This window comes from Lynx canadensis, chromosome B1 (assembly GCF_007474595.2).
Source record: "Lynx canadensis isolate LIC74 chromosome B1, mLynCan4.pri.v2, whole genome shotgun sequence".
NCBI classification, from domain to species: Eukaryota; Metazoa; Chordata; class Mammalia; order Carnivora; family Felidae; genus Lynx; species Lynx canadensis.
Window position 1 is genome coordinate 35,721,263 of NC_044306.2, and position 11,699 is coordinate 35,732,961.

Genomic DNA, 11,699 nt, shown 5'->3' on the forward strand with positions numbered 1-11,699 from the left:
CGGGTGCCCCCCTGTGGTTCTGAGTAGAATGTGTCCAATTTGCCTTAGGGAAAGCTGATCAGAGTAAGGCAGGGGAAGGATATCCTGTTACCCTGTTTCTCAAACTGAGATCTGGCCCACCCGCTAGCTGTATCAGCATCTCTGGTCTCACTCCAGACTTGCTGTATCAGAATCTGCACTTTTAACAGGATCTGCACATTAATGTTGGAAAGGCATGGCTCTGGCAGCCTCCAGGATGGCCCTGAACACTCTCCTTTTCTCATCTCATAAGGAGATGCTGATGGCCAAAGACCAAATGGCTCCTAGGAAACACTGCCTTTCCTTAGGGACTGGAGAGATGGAGTAGACCCTGCCCCATTTCCATACTCCTAACCACTTCCCAAGGAGCTTTTCATACACCAGCATCCTTGGTTTTCCCTTGATCTCTGGATCAACCTGTTCAAATCCAGGCAACAGGGCTGAGTGCCGTGAGCTTTACGTGACTCAGCCCTCTCCTCCCAGAGCTCATAACATTCATCTTTCAAAGCTGTTTTGGAAAAGCGCGCGGCATTTACAGCAGATGGCCTAAGCAGTGCATTGCTCTGTTCTCCTTCCCAAGGCAAACAAACCCCTGTGGTAGAGAAAATGGCCCAATTATATAAGCGCCCATTATGGGGTTACCCCAAGAGTGCTGGTCTAATTCTCTGGTTCCCCAACATTTCTGCACCATGCCCCATCAGATTGCTTCTCTAAACCATCTGGTTCTAAGTTAAATATTCTCTGGGAACCTTAGATTTCCCCAAAGCAGTGTATCTTCTTGCATGGAGTCTGGATTCCATTTTAGGTGCCAGCAATAAAAAGACCATCAGAATAAAAATCAGGAGCCCTGGTACTTTCTCCTGTCCCCACCAGTCCTGTGAATTCAGAAGAGTATCAAACAGGTGGGTTCATACCTGCATTCCCTTTTCCAGGGGGTAGATATTATGGTTGGTGACCATTGTATGCCTGGAAGCTTTAGTAACTAAGGAGCATTTTTGTTTTGGCAACTATAAAGCTTTTTTTTTTTTTTTTTTTTTAAATATAAGAGATTGCTATTGTAACTTAAAAACACAATCAGATAATCTCCAGATGAAACTCTAGTGCCTTTATAATGCTCACAAAGGCTGGAAAGAAGGTGAACTCCAACCAGTTGGATGGGCTCTGGGAACATAGCATGCTTCAGGGTGGGGATGTTCATGTTTCTAGAATCCCAAGAAGGTGTTGTAAGTGTGTGGTGTTGACTGGGGCAGGGAGTGCTCCCCTCAGAGTGAAACACAGTTGCAGCTGTGTGTGAAAGTGGTGAGATCTGTCTGATGTGTCCTGTGTGCTGGGTGGGTGTATGTGTGGCTAAGCTCTTTCTTACTGAGCTGAGAGACCTGGGTTCCGGTTGGTGGCCTTGAACACCTTCCTCAGATCTTCCTGAGCCTCCATCCAGTCATTTTTAAATTAGGGACTTAGCCTGGTTGATTTCTAAGTTCTCTTCCAGCTATGTCATGCTGAACATCCAGCTTGTGTGTGAGGGCCTTTTGCTACTGGTTTTACTGTTGAACTTGGTTCTGGGTCTCTTTGTTGCTATAGGTCAGCCCTTCCTTGTTTGGTTTGACTCCCCGGCCAGCTTCTGTACCTGAGTTGTTGCTGGCTGAAAAGCTGGAAATTGGCTTTTTGGAAATGATCTTACTCAATGAAAATGCAGGAAGCTTGTGCATGAAACTCACTCGGCAAACACACACACACACACACACACACACACACACACACACAGCAAGAAACCACAGGGCCTATTGGTTTGGGTTTGTCATCATCGAGCAGACAAGAACATTGCAGAAAACTCTAGGCAGAGAGGAAATGAACTAGGGGGAACCCACGGCAGGGAGGAGGGAAAGAGGGCGGGCGTGGAAGGAGAGAACTGAAGTGCTGGGGCACCGTCATGGTGAGAGGATGGAAGAAGTGGCAGTGAAGCAGGGCCCCCTGTATCTTCTACAGCAGCAGACTTTTGGAAAGGTAAGGGCAAGGCTGGGCTGGGACTGGGTAGAGGGGCTGGGGGGGGTTGCTGCTAGAAATTCCCGGGGATGAGAGGGAGCCCCTGAACGTTCCAAAACCTGTATGGGAAGGTGGGGACTGTGCCACTCCCCACGTTAGACCCTTAGCAGCCACTGGCTTCCCCAAACAGGCCCCAAGCTGAGTTCTTTGCAAATGGCTGTTCGCCAGTGGGGAGGAGGGTACATGAGGGCTCTGGCTCCATTTCTTGCCTCTGAGGCTCTGTGGTAACATGGGGATGCTTTGGGAGGGAATGGAGGGCAAGGTGGGGGGATAATTTGACATTGCTGTGGAAGTTCCTTCTCCCTTTCCTGCCCCAGTGGGATGAGTTTGGCTGGTGTCAAGCTTGAGCTGGGGTCTCTGTGGCCAGCCTCCTTTTCCTTCCTTGGCCTCCTCGAATGAGGAAGTCCTCTGTCCCTCGGCTGACCTGCACAAGGGCTTCTCTGTCTCTCTCATGACCCAACCTGTCAAGGGGTGAAGCAGGAAGGTTCCATAGGGTTGACTGAAGTTCCTGGCACAGGGTTTTCTGTGGGGCCTCACACAGAGAGAATGATGAGCTCTGGTCTCGGCCCTCATGCCACCCTCTCATCTCTCCTCTGGGCTTCAGGGACTCACAGGCGTTTTGCCTCTCGACTCGGATCTTGGTTGGGCCTGCCTTGCAGTCTGTCCCCACGGGGCTCCCTTCTGCCTCTGCTTTTCCACTCGCTGTCACTGCAGGCCTCTTTCTCGGCTGTGTGGGGCGGGTCTCCAATGCTTGCTAATTCCTAAGGCTCCTGTTATCCCCTCTGACTCCTTGGATCTATTGTGATCTTCACCTCTCTCTCTGACCCGAGTGCTGCCCCACGCCCTCTCCCTTGGTTCCTCGTCTCCCCATTGATCACCATCTCTCCATCTCTGGGTGGCTCCCTCCCCGCACCTCACCTGCCATGCGTCTGGGTTCAGAAATGGCGCCGGTTTGGGGCTATGCTGTATGGAGAGTCAGGCTGCGCCTTGGCCCGGTTGGAGCTCCAGGAGGGCCCTGAGAAGCCACGCCGGGGAGAGGCCGCCAGGAGGGTGATCCGCCTCAGTGACTGCCTACGGGTGGCTGAGGCCGGCGGGGAGGCCAGCAGCCCCCGGGACACCAGCGCCTTCTTCCTGGAGACCAAGGAACGCCTATACCTGCTGGCAGCCCCCGCTGCGGAGCGCAGTGACTGGATGCAGGCCATCTGCCTCTTGGCCTTCCCTGTGAGTCATCCAGTGATGCAGAAAAGGCAGGGGCATGCAGGTGGGAGTGGGGGCACTCGGTACTTGCTGTGGGCAGGTGTTCTAAGAGCCAAGGTCAGGATGTTGGGGGTGGTTCCTGGCGGGGTCGGGGGGGGGGGGCAATCCAGAATGCAGACAGGGACAGCAGGCTGAGTGTGCTCTGGAGGAAGTCCTGGGCCACAGGTGGGGCTTGGCATTGGTGACAGTGGTGAGACCTTGGCCTCCTCCTCAGGGCCAGAGGAAGGAGCTGCTGGGGCCGACGAGGAAGGGCAGCTGGCCTTGCATGGAGGAGAATGAACTGTACAGCAGCACGACTGCAGGTGAGGGGCTGCCTCCCCTCCTGGGGCGCCCTCCCCAGGGTGTGGTGGGGAGGAGCTGTGGGCCGGCGGCTGGCCGCCTCTGAGTCTTCCTGCCCTGTGGTTGCCCCCAACCCCGGCCAGTCCCCTTATCAGCTTCTCTGCATCGTTTCCGGGAGTGGCCTGAGGTGGGGGAGCCTGGACTGCCTCCAGCGTCAGGCCTCCCCCACCCCCTCCCCATCCCCCTGTGGCTCATTCCCTCTTGCCCAGGCCCTGATGGTGGGAGAGGGCAAGGCTGGAGGATCCAGTGAAGGTGCTGCTTTTGAACTCTCTGTCCTGGGGACCTGAGAGAGTGTCTGAGAAGGTTTTAGTTTAATGGATTTAAAGTATCCTGTGGCAGTGTAACTTTCTGCTGACGAAGCAGTCCCTTTTTGTGATGTGTCTAGCCCACTGACTTGGGCGTGTGCGGGGAGCAGATGGGCACAGGGTGACATTCAAGCTCCACCTCACAGAGGGCACTGGATGGCGTCAGCAGTGGGTGGGTTGGCTGCAGGCTGGGAGGGTAAGGTCGGCTGCACCTGCAGCTGTGATAGCAGGACTTGGGGAGGAGGCTGGGTAAGGGCAGGAGATTAGATGGGGAAGACAAGGCTGTGACTCTGGCAACAGGGACAGGAAGGATGTGGGCACAAGGTTGGGGTGCATGTGGCCAGGGCACGATGCTGACTAGGGTAGGAGGTGGAGGTACCTGCATTTTGGGGAACATGACCTGTCACAGGGCAGCTCAGCCTCCAAGATGCAGGCTGCAGGGTCAGGAGGCGCGTGGATAATGTGTTTTCTGGAGGCTTCTGGCATGCTTATTTAGAGCAGAGTTGAGGCAGGCCATCTGTTTCCCATGAACTGCCTGATCCACCTCCCCTCTCTGCCCCTCACAGCGGCCCCCCGCAAGGAGTTCTCTGTGACCATGAGACCCACAGAAGCCAGCGAGAGGTGCCGGCTCCGGGGATCCTATACCCTGCGGGCTGGAGAGAGTGCACTGGAGCTGTGGGGTGGCCCTGAGCTGGGCACCAAATTGTATGAGTGGCCTTACAGGTTCCTGAGGCGCTTTGGTCGGGACAAGGTGAGCAGGGGCTGCCTGTGAGAGAGGAGATTGTCAGGGAGAGGACAAAGGGGCCCTCGAAGGAAGAGAGCATGGGAGGAGGAAGGGAAGACAGATAAAAACCAGCAGAAGAAAACAGCCAGTGGAGAGAGAGCCAGGGGAAGGAGAGGGAAGGGGGAGTGGGTGGGGACTAGAAGAACCAGAGAACAGGAAGAGGTAGGGAGGTCAGAGGAGTAAACAGGGGCTGGTGTTATTGAGAATGAATATATACCAACCTCCACACTTGAATGGATGGCAGGGAGAAGGAAGGGACAGGAGAGAGGGCTTTGCTTGTTAAGGAAAAAACCCAGAGGGATGGTTCACCCCCCTCTGGGTTTTTTCCTTAACAACTTGGGGAGAAGCTCTCATGGTTCTTGTGGAAGGAAGTCTGAAGTGACAGGTTTGTGGTTGGGAGCTGGGTCTGGGAGAAGGGACTCTACTGTGTGGACTGGCCAATAACCTCCCTTTCCCTTCCACCCAGGTAACCTTTTCCTTTGAGGCAGGCCGCCGTTGTGTCTCTGGAGAGGGCAATTTTGAGTTTGAAACTCGGCAAGGCAATGAGATCTTCTTGGCTCTGGAAGAGGCCATCTCTGCCCAGAAGAACAGTGCCCCTCCTGGGCCCCAAACCCAGCCAGCCACAGTCCCTGCGGTGCTGCCCCGGCCAGAAAGCCCCTACTCCCGGCCCCACGACTCACTGCCACCTCCGTCACCGACCACTCCAGTCCCCACCACCCGGCCGCGGGGCCCAGAGGGGGAATATGCAGTGCCCTTCGATGCAGTAGCTCGTAACCTGGGGAAAAGCTTCAGGGGTATCCTGGCGGTTCCTCCCCAGTCCCCAGTGGACCCTCTGTATGACAGCATTGAGGAGCACCCGGCCCCACAGCCCGACCACATATACGATGAGCCCGAGGGAGTGGCTGCCCTATCCCTGTATGACAGCCCACAGGAGCCCCAGGGTGAAGCCTGGAGGAGGCAGGCCTCAGCTCACAGGGACACCAGCAGCCTCCAGCACGTCTACCCAGCAGGGCAGGACTTTTCTGTGTCTGGCTGGCCACAGGGAACAGAGTATGACAATGTTGTACTTAAGAAAGGCGCTAAGTGATGGGGGGCAGAGGAGATGTTGACCTTATCGAATGCCGGTGCTGAAACTATCCTGTGCTCGCTGGGGCACCAGTCAGAGGCCAGTGTGAAGGAGTGGGAGGACGACCACAGGCCTCCCTTCTAGTTTCTTCAGGTTACTTCTCCTGGCCACTGCACTCCAGGAACTTCCCTCTGCTCCTTCCGGAACACTTGCCTTGGCCTGCCCTAGTCTGGTCTGAGGAATTGTCCCTCCCAGGGCCTGCTGTGTGAGTCATCCTCCCAAAGCAGGAAGGGGGCCCTAAAGAGACACACCCTCCTCCTACCCCTTTTCCACTTCCTCTTCTGTCTTTCCTAAAGGAAGCTTGGGCATTTAGGGCAGAGGACAAAAGGATGTCAGCAAATTGCCCTGGTTTCTTGCCTTATACAGGCATCTTCCCTGCTGACCTCCCTTCAGGGGACCACCCCGGCTCCAGGCACTGGGATGATGGCTGCAGCTTTATGTAGGTTTTAGGCTTCTCTGTGGCATTAAACACATCTGGAATATTTCTGTGTGGCATAAGTGCTGTGGGATGGGGTTGGGAGAGCCACAGCCCTCTTGGGGACATATGCTTCAGTTGACCACCATGGACACCTTCTGTCCTAGCAGCAAGATCTTCTCTGGGCCTAAACTGGGTCCCAAGCATCTGTCCACAGAGTGTGTGTGTGGGGGGTGGTCTGTGAAAGTCAGGGCACTTTGGGAAAGAGGTTCAAGCATCTCTAACCCTTTGCCAGCTTCGAGTCAACACCAGGAAAGTAGTGGGGAAGCAGAATGTATGTGTGAAGAGCTGGACTGGAGGATGGGAAGAGTAGGCACTTACTGAACTTCTTATGCACTACAAGTGGGACTAACCAGCTGTGTGGCCTTGGATTGATCCCTTGCCTTCCTAAGACTTGCCTTCTTTGTTCACCATGTAGCATTCTGAGAAGGCTTCCTGCTCTGTAATTTTCCATAGACCCTCAGTATCAGGTCTATCACTTCTCTACAGGTCAGCTTCTATGCCCTGTGCCCTCACCCCCCCCCCCATCAACACCTGCTTTTGGTCCATGTCTATATCATGTCATGTCATGTCAATACATTTCTGCTACCAGCCAGTTCAGCCAATGTTATAGAGCATTGCAAGGCTCTAGACTGCCCTGGCCTCAGGATGCCGACATCCCAGAGCAGGCTGAGACAAAAGCACAGATGTCTGTTACAAGACATTGCATTACATTAGTGCTGCAAGAGGTGAATCAGAGTCCTGGGGGCCAGAGAGGACAGCTGTTCACTGGAGACATCTAAAGAAAGATTTCATCTGGAATGTGGATCTTCAAAGGTGGAATTTGATGAAGATTAAGGAGTGTGTGTAGAGCATCGTGGGTAGATCAATGAGCATGAGTGAAAGTGTGGGGGAAGGTATGGATGTGCTCAGAAAAGAATTCCACATTCAGAGTATAGGGAACATGTGGTCATCTAGCTGGGAGGGCAGGTTCCAACCATGTTGTGTGTGTGTGTGTGTGTGTGTGGGGTGACAGAGGGAGGGGGAACGACAAGACTTTTGAGCAGAGAGTCCCATAAGAGCTGTGCATTAGGGCAATAACCCCACCAGCCCTGTGGGAAATGGATTGGGGATAGGATGGTTTGGGGCTGAGTTGGAAGGAGAAATTCAGAAAAGATTGGATTCAAAAGATCCAAGGGCCTACAGACCTTGGAGTCATATTGGGTATGGAACTCAGAGAAATAGAGTTTCTGGAAAGATTCAGATTTGGGGAAGAAGGCGAGCTTCATTTCTGACACGTAGAGGTTAAGATGGCTTTACTGCACCCAGCTAGAAGAGTCCTGAAAGCAGTTGGAAGGGAGCTCCAAGGCTCAGGAGGGAAATGAGATAGAGCTTCTCAGTTGCATTGTGATCTAAGTTTTTTTTTTTTTTTTTAATTTATTTATTTTTGGGACAGAGAGAGACAGAGCATGAACGGGGTAGGGGCAGAGAGAGAGGGAGACACAGAATCAGAAACAGGCTCCAGGCTCTGAGCCATCAGCCCAGAGCCTGATGCGGGGCTCGAACTCACGGACCGCGAGATCGTGACCTGGCTGAAGTCGGACGCTTAACCGACTGCGCCACCCAGGCGCCCCCGCATTGTGATCTAAGTTTTATCTCAAACCATGCCTTTGCCCCTTGTTAAAGGAAGTTGAGCCAGTGGGTGAGCAAGCTAGAGACAGAGTGGCAGGTGGGCTTCCTGGAGCCCTGCCTCTTTTGTCTGTGCCAAAGGGCTGTCCCTATTGCCACCATCCAATACCAGCCTCAGAATAAATTTGAGGCAGGCAGGAATGCTTAAGGCCTTTAAGGGATTCGGTCGCACCCCTCTCCAGGCCAGGGGCAGGAGTTGGGGGGCCCTTAGGCAAGGATGCCATATTTGTAATTTGCTTCAGGTAGCCCTTGAGGTGGACGTCCCAGCTCAGCCCACCAGGGGGCAGTGTTACCCTGTGGAAAAGGCCACTGGGGGGCTTAGCTGCTGCCAGGTGTGGGGGCTTGGTCCCGAAGGAGGGAACTTACATGTTTGCTACCCAGAAGATTGGAGGATAGCTTGAGGAATTGTCATGTCGGAGCTTGCCCCTTCAGATGCTCAAATCCCACCTGGAGCCCTGTGGACCATGCCTCCTAGAAGTGTGGGACCCTAAGCTGAAAATTGCCCCCTCCCGCCTCTTTCCTCTCCTTGGAGATCCAGGGACTTGTGAGTTTTGTTCTGATGCTAGCTTTGCTCGAAAGGGAAGTGGTAGATTGGGGCCCTAGGGAAAGGAGGTGTGAGGGCTGGGAGGGCGGGGCAAGTGGAGCATTTGGGGAAGTTGGCAGGGGTAATGAAAGTCCTTGAGGCAGTTGTTAAGGACAAAGACCATGCTATCTGCGTCCCTCTCAGAAGGCATGACCAGGTGGGTGGGTCCTCCTACAGAGAACTGTGTCAATGACAGCTCAGCCAGCCTCAACCGTACTGTCGCCTGTGACATGTGCATCATCCCTTAGTCCACACCACATACTGGCCCCACCTAGAGCTGGAGGCTGGGGGGAATGACAGACTCATCCCCCCCCTTGCAGAGCCCACGCACAGAATAGTTATGCAGGAGATGGTTAATAAGGGGATTAATGGCCAGGTGAGCCTTAGGAATCCATCTCAATAGAAGCACAGAGGTAAAGCCCTCCTTGAAGTGTTTCTATGCCAGCCTGGCTGTCAGAGGCAAATTCATAGGTGAGGAAACAGACTGGTCTCCAGGGGACAGGGCCATGTAAGACCAAGTGACAGTTCTATAAGAAAGGTTCTCTTGGCTCCAGGGTCTGCTACCTGGCTGCCGTTATGATACCAGGAGATGCTCTGCTGTGACCAGGACACTTAGAAACTGCTTATATTTGCTCATCATTATGCAGAGGTAACATCAGGGCAGATGAGAATGGCATCATGAGTGGTGCCCAGCATAGAGATGTGTACACAGATTCATATAACTGTGCATGTACCCACACAAGCATAGTATATAATTCTTCCTGTTTCTTTTCTTCTCTCTCTTGCCTCCCTTTGTATTCTCTTTTTTTGAGAGCATGAGTGGTGTGTGTGTGTGTGTGTGTGTGTGTGTGTGTGTCTGTGTGTGTGTCTGTGGTCTACACTGTAAGCCTGCTCTCAGGCTCATGGTGGGGGTATCCAGGGCCCCTGGTGAGTTCCCACCTTGCAGCTTCAGAATATACCAAGGTCCAGATTGCCTGGGCCTCTCTGCTCGCTCAGATTCCTCCCTAATGGCTATACTCAAGCTGTTGCTGCCACCACCTTTCAGCCGTGATGCTAACCAGCCTCCTGCCTCCTGCCTCCTAGGCACTGATTCAATTAGCCAAGGTGCCCACCTTCTGCAAAGGCCATTTATAAAATCAGCTGGGACAGCTGGAGACCTCAGGGAGGGCAGGGCTGAGAAGCAAGGGAGGAGGTAAGTGAGCTGAAAGAGGGAGGTAGAGGAATGGAGGGGGGTTCTGGGCAGGGGCATCTGATCTGATTAGGCATCAGGCTGGCTTCCCCTGGCCAGCAGCTGCACATCACTGCCCTGCTCCGATCCTCGGCTCCCAGGCCAATCCAATGCTGGCCAGCACAGAACAGGGCCCATCCATCTCCCTGCCCTGGCCAGCCATGTCTCTCTCTTCCCTGCCTCTCTCTTACCTCTGCAGCCCTCTTCTTGACACCAGCTCCTGGATCCCTGGGCGAGACACAGGTAGCTGGTGAGTTCGGGAGGGGTTGCGGGTGGTGGAGCAGCAGGTTCTGAGGGATCTGGTCGGGAGCTGGTGTCCCAGAGCTGAGTTAAGTAATTCTGGGACCTGCACCCTGGGACAGGGTCAGCCTTCTGCTTTCAGAGAGAGCGGGGGAGGTTGGTGTGAAGGTGTGCCTGAAGGGGCGACAGCCATTGGGATAATAATAATGTTCTTGAGTTTGCACAGCATTTACAAACTACTTTGGGGGCAGTTTGGGGTAGTTGGTTAGGCACGCAGACTGCAGCCTGACTCCCTGCATTCAAATTCTGGCTCTGCTGCTTGCTAGCTATGTGTCTTTGGGCATCTGCTCTGACCACCTGTGTGCGCATCTGTAAAATGGAGATATAATAATATGTTTCTCAGAGGTTTGTTGTGAAGACTAAGTGAGGGGACAGACACAGAGCTCCTAGAGCAGCGCCTGACACACACAGAGCTCCCGTGTTATCCACAATCTCATTTTACTTCCAATGGCACGGCAAGGCCGGTCGGGTAAAATGTGCCCATTTCATACGCAAGGTAACAGAAGCACAGAGAAGCAGAGCCCCCTATCTCTGGGGGAATGAACCTGGGCTTTGTGGATGAGGGAGGACCTGGTTGGGGAGGAGAGCTAGGACTCTGATAGGAAGGAAGAATATTCAAGGAGAGGGGAGGGGAACAATGTCAAGGTCTTTCAGGACCTTTCTGCCCAGGGTAGGTGGCTCCTCCTGGGGGGACTTGGCCCACATGGGCAGAGCAGCACTTGCTGGTCCTATGATGCCCAGAAATGGGAGAGCTTGGAAGGGAGCTGCTTCATAGACTAGAAATCTCTGGCTTGAGGCACAGCTGGAGGGCAGAAGCTGCAAGGATGTCTCCCCCTTTCATCTGAGCCCTGCACCCACTCGTGGCCTGGCAGCTGGGACAGGGGCAGACTCCTTGCTGGGTAGGGGCACCTGGTGGCCTGGCTGGCATGGCCTGCCGACTGGTGTGATCAAAACACAGTTGTAGGGCTGCTGCCCGGCAGCCACCAGAGGGGCTCTGGGAGGGGGAGGCTGAGGACAACGTGGCAGAAAGGACAGAGACTCTGAAGGAGTTTGTCATCTTTCATACTGGGCTGCAGATGTCCAAAGGGCAGATTCATTCTTTATGTAATGTATTGTACCCCCAGTACCTATGGCGAAGCCTGGCAATAAAGTAGGCACAGATAACTATTTCTTGATGGAAAGAATGAAGCCCATTTTACTTGGGAGGATACAGGGGTCTCCAGTGTGAATGATTTGTGGAACTGTGGGACTCCCCACCAAGAAATATTTTCCCCGACTGACTTCAGGAATATCTCATCACTAGCCTTTTGGGTCCCCCCTTCCTCTCCTAGCAGGCCTCTTTTAAGATGCAAAGTGAAGGGGTGCCTGGGTGGCTCAGGTCAAGATCTCATGATTCCTGAGTTAGCACTGACAGTGCGGAGCATGCCTGAGATTCATTCTCTCTCTCTCTCTCTCTCTCTCTCTCTCTCTCTCTCTCTCTCCCTCTCTCTCTCTTTCCATGTGCCCCCCTCTACTCGCACGTGTGTGCACTCTCCCTCTCATAAAATAAATAAACTTAAAAAAATAAATAAAATGC

The 11,699-nt window shown here is 53.7% G+C and overlaps 1 protein-coding gene across 2 annotated transcripts; it reads left to right on the forward strand.

Moving 5' to 3' along the window:
* The first annotated feature begins 1,779 nt into the window (after positions 1-1,779).
* DOK2 (docking protein 2) lies at positions 1,780-6,353 on the forward strand. 2 transcript variants are annotated; one of them, XM_030312467.1, is made up of 5 exons: positions 1,780-2,019; positions 2,998-3,279; positions 3,530-3,617; positions 4,526-4,710; positions 5,210-6,353. In XM_030312467.1, the coding sequence occupies exons 1-5, from the start codon at positions 1,957-1,959 to the stop codon at positions 5,828-5,830; spliced, it is 1,239 nt and encodes a 412-aa protein (XP_030168327.1). In that variant the 5' UTR covers positions 1,780-1,956; the 3' UTR covers positions 5,831-6,353. The 2 variants fall into 2 exon arrangements, with proteins under 2 accessions (XP_030168327.1, XP_030168328.1); XM_030312468.1 differs by lacking the exons at positions 1,780-2,019; positions 3,530-3,617 and having other exon boundaries at positions 3,198-3,279.
* Positions 6,354-11,699: the final 5,346 nt, after the last annotated feature.

What these genes read in the sequence shown, in the direction of transcription:
- DOK2 (XM_030312467.1), top strand. Translation starts at nt 1,957, where the DNA reads ATGGAAGAAGTGGCAGTGAAGCAGGGCCCCCTGTATCTTCTACAGCAG. An exon ending in TCTGCCTCTTGGCCTTCCCT is followed by an intron (nt 3,280 to 3,529) that starts GTGAGTCATCCA and finishes CCTCCTCCTCAG; the next exon opens with GGCCAGAGGAAGGAGCTGCT. An exon ending in GTACAGCAGCACGACTGCAG is followed by an intron (nt 3,618 to 4,525) that starts GTGAGGGGCTGC and finishes TGCCCCTCACAG; the next exon opens with CGGCCCCCCGCAAGGAGTTC.